Below are 9,747 nucleotides of genomic sequence, written 5' to 3' on the forward strand. Positions count from 1 at the left end.
GATATAAGCAACCATCATCAAATTAATCTCAAACTTTTCGTGAAGATCTATCTTAGTATAAAACAGTTATGCAAAAAGTTTCATGATCATAGGATATATATATTATCCTAAAAAAATCAGAACATACATTTATTAATTAAAAGAGCTAATTTTTTAGCATAAAAACACTACTTATTTTTATAGTTTCATATTTTTCCTTCATAGAAAACATCATGACAAGGCTAACCAAAAAATTTGATGAATTTACCATGCTCAAACAATCTACTATGAAATTCACAGGTTTACCCATCGAAAAGAAAAAAGAAAAACCACTCAAAGTTGCTCAAAACCGCCCTGTCCTTTCTCCGGTGCTAAAAGTGACCGGTTTTGATAGTTGAGGGTGAAAAACAGACGGTTTTGTAGTTAAAGGCTAAAATTAAACTCGGCCAATAGTTGAGGGGCTAAAAGTGGACTTAATCCTTTATATTATTGTTAGGTAAAAATGAGTTTGGTACTATTAGTTGATGTAGAATGGATTAATGAGAACATGACAAGTGAGCCTGTTAGGTGCAAATGGGAAGTAACCATTAAAGCATCGTTGCAACTTTTACATAGAACTTTTGCATTATTCAAAAGAAACATAATACATTGTGGAATGATGTTTGGTATATATTTTTGTACTTTCTACTGTTACATGATCAGTGGTTGTTGATTATGCCATGTAGGAACATGAGATCCTCCGTCTATAACTTGCATGATGATGTTTCTGAAAAGCAGTTTCCTGAATTTAGTAAGGTCTTCTCCCTCCCCCCCTCCCTCTCTCTTAGTGTCCTTTTTTGAAAGTTAATTTTATGAAGTTTCTTTTGTAGACTGAATGGCTAGAATGCATTCAAGAGCAGAATGAAATCATATTTGTTCCCAGTGGATGGTATCACCAAGTCCATAACCTGGTAACTATCATTTGTTATTTGAGATATGATGTTCCGGTTGGGTGTTATGCATTCTACATTGGATTAAATAGGGACGGAATAGGATAATGTGAACTATCCATCATGGCCTTTGGATCAGATTTGGTTGATACACTAAACGTTTTAATTTACTAGACATTTTCAAAATATCTTCCACCTAACAGTGACCAACTGGCATGTGTATCTGCTTTGATCAAATTTTGTCCAACATGGGTATTGGAGTTATCATCCTCTTACTTTGAGGGTGGTGTCTATCTGATACACACTTTGTTCTACCGAAACAAATGGAAGGGTTTGTCATACTGTTCCCATTCATGGGGTTTGAAACTATATGCAATCTATGATGAGTAACTATCATGCAGAAGAGGGCTAGGACAGTGGGGTTTTATGGGTTGAGACACTACTACACTAGAACAGAGAGAGGCTGACAATAGATGAGGGAAGGCAACTGACGTGGGAGAAAACTTCAGAAGTCCCAAGACTGTTCATTCCCATTGGTCGCACGTGAACTCGTAAATGATGCTATCCTATCCTTATATGGATGGAGCACGACTTGATCACTACTCCCTCTGTTCCAAATTAGTTAACTTTAGCGTTGCCCTAAGTCAAACTTCTCTAACTTTTTGACCAAGTTTTTAGAAAATTATATTAACATATACTAGTTTAATAAACACACTACCAAGACATTTCGTGGAAAATTTAATGAAGCTAATTTGATATTCTAGATGTTGGTGCATTTTTCTAGTAACTTGTTTAAAGTTAGATGAGTTTGACTATAACAAAACTAAAGTGAACTATAATTTGGAATGGTGGAGGTAAGAAACTAGTCATGATAAATTGCTAAATTAGGAGATATCCATGCAACTTCTAAATTAAGAAATGATCTTCAAAACAACTGAGACAACACATCTTTATGCATTGTGCACTTCCATGCTGTGGTTGCTGCTGGGCCCATATCCATGGAAGAACGAATCATTTCCCTTGGCATTTGAACTGATCCAAATCAATTTGAATGACATTTTACTTCCAATAACTAAACTGTAGTTAGTGAGATTATGTTGGTTGAGTTTTTTTTAAGAAACTAATATGGACGATCCAAAAGAGAGAAAAAAATCATGATAGTTGCCAAATTATGAGATATGCATGCAACTTCTTGATTGCGAGATGATAAAGAACAACTGAGGCAACACATCTTTGTGCATTCTGCACTTTCATGCTGTCGTTGCTGCTGGAACCATGTCCTTGGAGGAACTTTGAATCATTTCCCCTGGCATTTATATGATGCAATGGTTAGTCAATATGAAGAACATTTTACTCCCAACAACTAAATTTTAGTTAGTGAAATTATGTTAGAAGTATTTATTATCAGTTAACATTATTATTGTAGATCTATCTGAAGGATATTTCAAATGGCAGTGCATTCATTTATGTCTTGATTTCCTTGGGTTCTTCCTTGTACAATATTTGTTTAAATAATTGTGTCGGTTACTATTAGTGTACTACTAGTGGCTAAACTCATGTGTTTTTCCTATTTGTGGTAATTACTACAGGAGGATACTATATCTATAAATCATAATTGGTTTAATGCCTACAACCTACACTGGGTGGTGAGTATTTGCTTTTTTTATCGAGTTAAGTTGTAGAATAACAAGATTTCATTCCTTATAATACTCTCCTGATTTAGTGGAACTTGCTTTATGAAGACTACAAAGTTGCAAAAGAATATATTGAAGACATTCGAGATATATGTGATGATTTTGAAGGACTTTGTCAACGGAACTTGGCAGCTAATACAGGTAAATATTCCAGTACCTATAATAATCACATGAACAAGAAGAAAATGCCTTGTTTAGCTTCTCATAACATCCTGTTGGAACTATTTTCAGGCATGAACTTCTATGATTTCTTTGTTTTCATAGTGCGGTTTGCCTTAGCCAATGTAATTGAGCTATACCATCTTCAGCAGCCAGAGGTTGCAACCTTGTCAACAGAAACTGTACACCATTTGGTCTACAATCTGACATCAATTCGTAATGTTGCATCAAAAATGGCAACTACAGAGGCTTTTACTACTGAGAATCATCTTTGTAGTATCTCGGAAGATAACCGCAGTGCTTTCTCTAATATCAAACAAATATTAGAAGAGGAGAGTTTCAGAAGGCTATCAATGACACTGTCGAAGGCATATGACCACATAGACAGAGGTCAAAGAAGCGTCAAATCTTCGACCTCATATCTGAAGGGCTGTTCGTCGGTGATCTGCTTGAAATCTGATTGCAATGTTGTTGATCACATTACTTCTTTGGTTGATGAAGTTTGTGGACCTGAGGATTTGGTGAGACTAATTGATAGTGCTCTCTCTGATGGATAAGTTTTAGTGTATCTAGCACTGTAAACCTGTGATTGCATGAATCCTTATTCATCAGATATGATGGGATACTTAATAGCTTGTGGATATTCACAGCCTGTCAACTGGAAGGACAACTGTGCATTGCATCCCCATTGTTTGTCTTTGCAGTGCTTACCTTTCGTGATAGAACCTACAACATTTTTTTCTGATGCGAGATTGTGCATAAAATTGGAAGGTCAAGAGATTGCCCTTCCATGGCAATCGGACTGTTAAAGTCCTCCATGTAAAAGATGTAACTAAGGAACTAATCATTGGTCAAATCAGTCACCCTTCTGAGATCTGCATTGAGTTGGATGGACAAACTGGGCACAGCTTATATATTCAGACGATTTCCAAATATTTTACTACATTTAATGTCACATTAAAATCTCTGTTTGGAGATGTGACAAACAAACATTAAACAAATAAATGGTTTTCAAAAAATATTTTTCTAAAAAAATTCAAGCTTTAGCTAGCTTGTCGATCCAGAGAGTAAAAATGTGGTTTTATAAAAAAAATATATAAGTTAATGTAATTTGTTTGCTTGCATTCACGACTTTGCATAAACTTCATTACAGGGAAATGATTTTCAAAAAGGTGATTAGGCCACAATATATTTTTGAAAAAAAAACCTTCAAAATTATGTTTTGCAAAACTATTTCTAAAAATAAGATCAAGTTTGGGTTTAGAAAGTATTCAAAATGTCTTTTAGGCTGGAAGTAGGTTCATTGGTGGTTTTGAGTTGTATCTTAAATCTTTAAATTCTATGCTGCTTAGAGTAAACTAGATCTCATTTTTCTTTCCTTTTTTTTAATAACCGTGTGTACTGCTAGTTACACAGAGCTGGAACTTTATTTTAAATAAAGGTCCTTCATTTAAAGCAGAATGTAAATTGTATGATATTGGATTCAAATATTCATCGTGGCCTGTTGTAGCCTGTACCTGATGACTGGATGAAACCATGTCCAGAGTCATCAAATTATTGCTTGTCAGGTTCTCAGAAGCAGAGTAGCGAGCAAAGATTGCGCTTCGTTTCCACTGCGATCGTTGCTCCTGCTGTAGCTGTAGTGCTGTCTCCCCTTGGCACTGCCGGCTACGTACCGGCCACTTCACCTTTCCAGAGCCACACCGTGCCTTTGTCTGCTGGATTGTTGACCGTTGCTGGGGTCCTATGATATCTACTGTTCCGTTTTACCAGACATGCTCAAGCAGAAGAACAGGAGGCACCACTTGAGATTTCTCCATTCGTCTGCAACTGCAAGTGATCTTGCTAGCTTGCAGGATAGAAGCGACAGCAGTCTCTCGGATTCGCTGACAGGTACGTTCTGCTTTGACCTGCGTATTACCTGTTCTCGTGACATCTTCGCTATCACAATCATGCTGTCAGGTGAGTACAACCTATCATGGGAGCTCTGTAATTAAGGCCTTGTTTAGTTCACTCTTAAAACTCAAAACTTTTTAAGTTTGTCACATCAAATCTTGTGGTAAATGCATAAAACACTAAATATAGATGAAAACAAAAACTAATTGCACAGTTTGTCTGTGAATCGGAAGACGAATCTTTTAAGCCTAGTTACTCTATAATTGGATAATGTTTGTCAAATAAAAACAAAAGTAGTCAAAATCTAAAAACTTTTTAGATCTAAACAAGGCGCCTTGTCATCTATACGCTCTACTGTTAGCACATTGTGGCATTACGACGGTTTGCTCCTGCAACCTTCCTTCGACTACCTCAGCGCCAGCATTTCCTACCTCTCTGGTTCCTCTCTCTCGCTGCCTCCATTTTGTCTCTTCCGTTCTGAGTGGAGAGGCACCAAGACCTTAGGACTTAGGAGTAGATGACCCCAGTGACGGTGGATGCCCTAGTTTCTGATGATAATACGTGTATCGAGGACTTGCTAGCGCATTGTAGATTTGCAGCTTCCCAAGTATATATCCCACGTTTATCAAACACATCCTTCGTTACATAAAGACTTTTCAATATAGTCTTAAGTTGTACCCATGTCGACTGTTGACATGTTGGCATATGCTGATGCTTTTTGGTTGCCTGTGTCTACTTAGGGCAACTCCAGCCAAGGTCCTATCCCAGTCCTCATCTCATTTTAAGGGTTCAAAACGCAAAAATAGTTCACTAACTGGTCTTTTATCGGAACCCTGAAGGATGAGGATGCCTCATTTCTCTCTCCTCGCCCCCACATCTGAGGGACTCCGATCTGGAGCCTCATCCGTCGGAGAGGACCAACGGCCATATTCCCGCGCCCTCCCAGAGTTCTCCGAGCCGGTATGTCCCCATCCTCCTCTTCTCGTTTTGGCGTTGCCCATGGACGCCGCTCGAGTGCCTGCGTAGATCCCTTCTGTTGTCGCTGCTCTCTTGTGCAACTCCTGCAGATCTCGCCCCTGCTGCTGCACCTGCGAAATCTGTCACCCGCTCCCCCGTGCTTGGCAACTTGCTGGAGCTCGCGAACTGTTGTGCAACCTGCCGAAGCCGGCGTCTGCTCGCCCCCTATAGGTTGGATTTTCGGAGAAATAGTCATTGTATAACCTCCAATGCCCACTTTCTCTATCCCGATGAATATACTAACGCCCAGGTACAGAACCATCCCATCGTGGAGCTTTGAGACCTTGGTATTGAGTGTGTGCTTGGTACAATGCAATAAGGGTTTCCCCAAGAACATGGTCACCATCATCGGATGAGGAAGATGAATCTAGTCGGGAGAGACGACTCATTTTCAGTGGACAAGAAGGAGCACAATGTCGGAATTGGTTCAAGAAAGAGAATGACAATATATATAACCACTGGAGGTAGAGCGACAGTTTGATTTATAGCCGTTGAAAGAACAACCATTTGATTTGTAGCCGTTGGAAGAGTAATCTTTTGATTTATAGCCGTTGGAAGAGTGTCATTTCAAATACATAGCCGTTCTAAGAATGACAATGCAAATCAAACACTAAAAGTTGAAAATTATCTAAAAAATAATTCCACCAACATTAAGCCATATAAAATTAGTGTTAACAAACATGCATTACAATAATACTAACACGGTTTAGATACAGAATGCTGAACTTGGTAGTTATGAGTTATGTGTAAAATATAGGTGAGAGAAATAGGGAGCTTGGAAAATGAGAGTACGGTTGGAGAACAGGGGAAAATGAGGGCTGAAATCTGAATGATGGATCATCATTTGTGAAAGTAGGGGGTCAAATTTTGGGAAATTGGTTGGAGTTGCCCTTATAGCTCAACTCTTTTACAATCCTATGTCTCCACGTACGGTGAGAGACATCTTCTCCCGCTCCTCCAACTGACAAGACACGACTTCTTTTTTTTTTCCAAGAACATGCTTCTATTTTTTTTAAAAAAAAATAAGACACGGCTTCCGTTCTAGTGATAAGGAGGGGCGGATCTAGGCCCTTTGCATCTATACCTTAACTCTATTGTCTTTTTTTTTTTACTTTTAACTCTATTGTTTTAGTAGAGTTGACTATGACATCATTTCCTGCTAGCTTCCCTCATGGAGTCATGCATAGTGCTAAGGTTCCGTGACAAATGCAGTGGTAAAACTTGCTACACTACTACAGATCTATAGATATATCAATGCAGAGTCTAAATTCAACATCATTGTCAGAGTCGGCGGAAGATAATTGGTAGTGGTGGGACTTGCCTATCACCGCTGGTGGCGAACCCAGCAGTAAAAGGAACGTACCATTATCGGGTAGAGCTTTGACTCACCAATGATAGGTTGAGTCACGGCTAGATGTAGACTCTACCTGGCTAAGTGTCGCTGACATTTCTATTATATGACAATCTTTGGGTCTACACCCTTTGTCCTGTGATATAGTGTATTTTATAAAGTTAAAGATAATTTAAGAGAACATAAAAGACGTTACTCCAGTTTTATTTTCTAATGAGGTTCTATCATCAACATGATCAATTGTGATTGGTTGATAAATGTGAACTATTTAATGCAAATTGGGTTTTATCCAACAGTGACAAAGACGATACTCAGTGCCGGACAGTGACCACTATTTTCTTTTTTTTCACATAGTATATATTTATTATTACATTTAAATAGATTTAGTTTTAAATATGATATTATTAATGCATCACATATATCCACTACCAACAAGATTATACTATAATTATGCAGCGTGGTTTGGTCAATAGTGTATATATTACAACTATAACTACAAACTAGACATTAGTACGGAAACAGTTTGTTTACCGCTTAAGTTCTTTTTCACTAGGGGATTAATAAAGGGCAGGTCCCAGTAGACATAGATATGTAGGCCCAGGACGGTAAACCCCTAGGTGGATGACTTTTTTTTTTCGGAAACTAGCTAGACCTTATTTAGTTCCCACCGAAATCTAAAAAGTTTTCAAGATTTTTCGTCACATCGAATCTTGCGGCACATGCATGGAGCACTAAATATAGACGAAAACAAAAACTAATTACACAGTTTGCCTATAAATCATGAGACGAATCTTTTGATCCTAGTTAGTCTATTATTGGATAATATTTACCACAAACAAACGAAAGTGCTACGGTAGCGAAATCAAAAAAAATTTCGCATACTTCGGTGATGCCATGGCGGATTCATCCTGTGCTCGCTTTTGTTGGTCTGGACCCTCGTTGACTTTGAAAGCTCAATCGTGTGGGGTGTCAGCTGGACGCGGTTGCACTGGAGCCCTTATTGGTACATGGCCAGTCGGAGGAGCATGACGCCTGTGTAACTCGATCGCCTAGTTGGTGGACGAGCGTCTTGTCGTGGCTTGTTTGTATAGATGAAAATGGATCGGATAGGGATGACTGATATTATATTTGTTTTATAGTTTTGGTCGGATTCGGATTCAAATACGGATAATGTCAACAAAGTTAGATAAGATACGATTAGATGTCGACATCATAAATATACGATTTAAGTATTCGGATACGGATACGGTATCGGATATTGAACGTTCAGACTCGGATATGGACAGATCTGAATCCCTCTAAACGAATTCGATTTCGAATACTGTCAAAAAATATTCGTACCATTTTCATCCCTACTTGTTTGATTGGTGAGCTCGTAGTGTTTGGTTGTGAGATTTGATGGGGTGGGATGAGATGGACCTTTTTTTGTCTGTTTGGTTCGGAGTCGTAGAGGCATTAGAATGATATCCTCGTGACTTGCGTCCCTCCAAATTGAGGGGACAGAGGGGTGGCCTAGGTGAGACGGCTTTTGCCTATGCATACGAGGAGTAGGAACAATATGAGGTTCTGGGCCGGCGTAGGGCAGGGTGGCGCTCCACGCGTAGGTGAGGCGGTGCTACCCCGGTCAAGGGCAAAGCAAAGCTCCGAGCAGGTGGCCCAAGCTATCTGGCGGTGCTCTAGGCGTGGCGAGGCAGAGCTCCGGGCTAGTGGTGCGAGCTACCCTAGCTCCGGCGGCACAGGCAACCCCTGGCTCCGGCATTGCGAGCTTCCCTGGTGTGGGCACAAAAATGCGAGCTACCCTGACGGGGGCACGAGATAAGGAGAGAAGAAAGAAAATAGAATAACAAAAGTAAAAAAAACTAACAAGTGGATCCCACTTTAATGTCCTCAAACCAAATAGAAAATAGGTTGGTCTATCCCTTTTGAACTAAACAGAAATTAAAGTCATCTTGTTCCCATCTTCATCCCAAAAATCAGTGACGGGACCATCCCACTTCACCTTGACTGCTAACCAAAGACTAAGTTGGTCAGGAGCATGGGATCAGCACCGTATACTATGAACAATGTATAGGATGAAAGTGATTGAAAGTATATATAGGAGTTATCCTCAGGCTCTAGAGAACCGAGGGCAACTCGACTCATATCACATCAATTTTTTTGATCATACTAAATATCGGTAGCTTTCACTAGTACATTGGCACACTATACAGGCGGTTGGTAACATATTTCTACAGGTGTTTTCCGGATCCGCCTGCGCTGGAGGTCAGTACAAATCGTCCATTTCCACAGGCGGTCACTTGAGAGCCACCAGTATAAACATTTTACACAGGCGGCTCTCTTAGGAAACCGCCTGTGTAAATGTTCATTTACACAGGCGGTTTTCTAAAAAAGCCGCCTGTGTAAACCTATTAAAATATGTATTACTTATTTATTTTTTAATTTATCTATTTATTTATTTATTATTTTATTGTTATTATTTAAATATATTGATATTGGTTGGTCTTCTAACATAGCAACATGTAATTTAAATACTTCATCTCATACATACATACATACATACATACATTTGTATACATCAAAGTTTGGTGCTCAAAGACATAAAGTTAATTACAAGAGTATATCCATCATCACACATCATATATCACTACCGGACAGCGGCTCTTTGCCTAGCGCCGCGGTATTTCCCGAGCGCGGAAAACAGAGCGCTCGGCAACGGTGGTCT

The 9,747-nt window shown here is 39.1% G+C and overlaps 1 protein-coding gene across 2 annotated transcripts in view; it reads left to right on the top strand.

Annotated features, from left to right (window-relative positions):
- LOC8075464 (jmjC domain-containing protein 4) overlaps positions 1-3,620 on the top strand; it is a 6,158-nt gene extending 2,538 nt beyond the window's left edge. Inside the window, exons 5-9 of one of the 2 annotated variants that reach the window (XM_021455384.1) lie at positions 705-774; positions 849-929; positions 2,498-2,554; positions 2,651-2,743; positions 2,834-3,620. In XM_021455384.1, the coding sequence (XP_021311059.1) occupies positions 705-774; positions 849-929; positions 2,498-2,554; positions 2,651-2,743; positions 2,834-2,839 (307 nt within the window). In that variant the 3' untranslated portion in view covers positions 2,840-3,620. Of the gene's footprint in view, positions 1-704; positions 775-848; positions 930-2,497; positions 2,555-2,631; positions 2,744-2,833 lie in introns of both variants that reach the window. The other variant, XM_021455383.1, reaches the window with a different exon arrangement.

The sequence above is a fragment of the Sorghum bicolor genome, chromosome 3 (assembly GCF_000003195.3).
Source record: "Sorghum bicolor cultivar BTx623 chromosome 3, Sorghum_bicolor_NCBIv3, whole genome shotgun sequence".
Classification (NCBI taxonomy): domain Eukaryota; kingdom Viridiplantae; phylum Streptophyta; class Magnoliopsida; order Poales; family Poaceae; genus Sorghum; species Sorghum bicolor.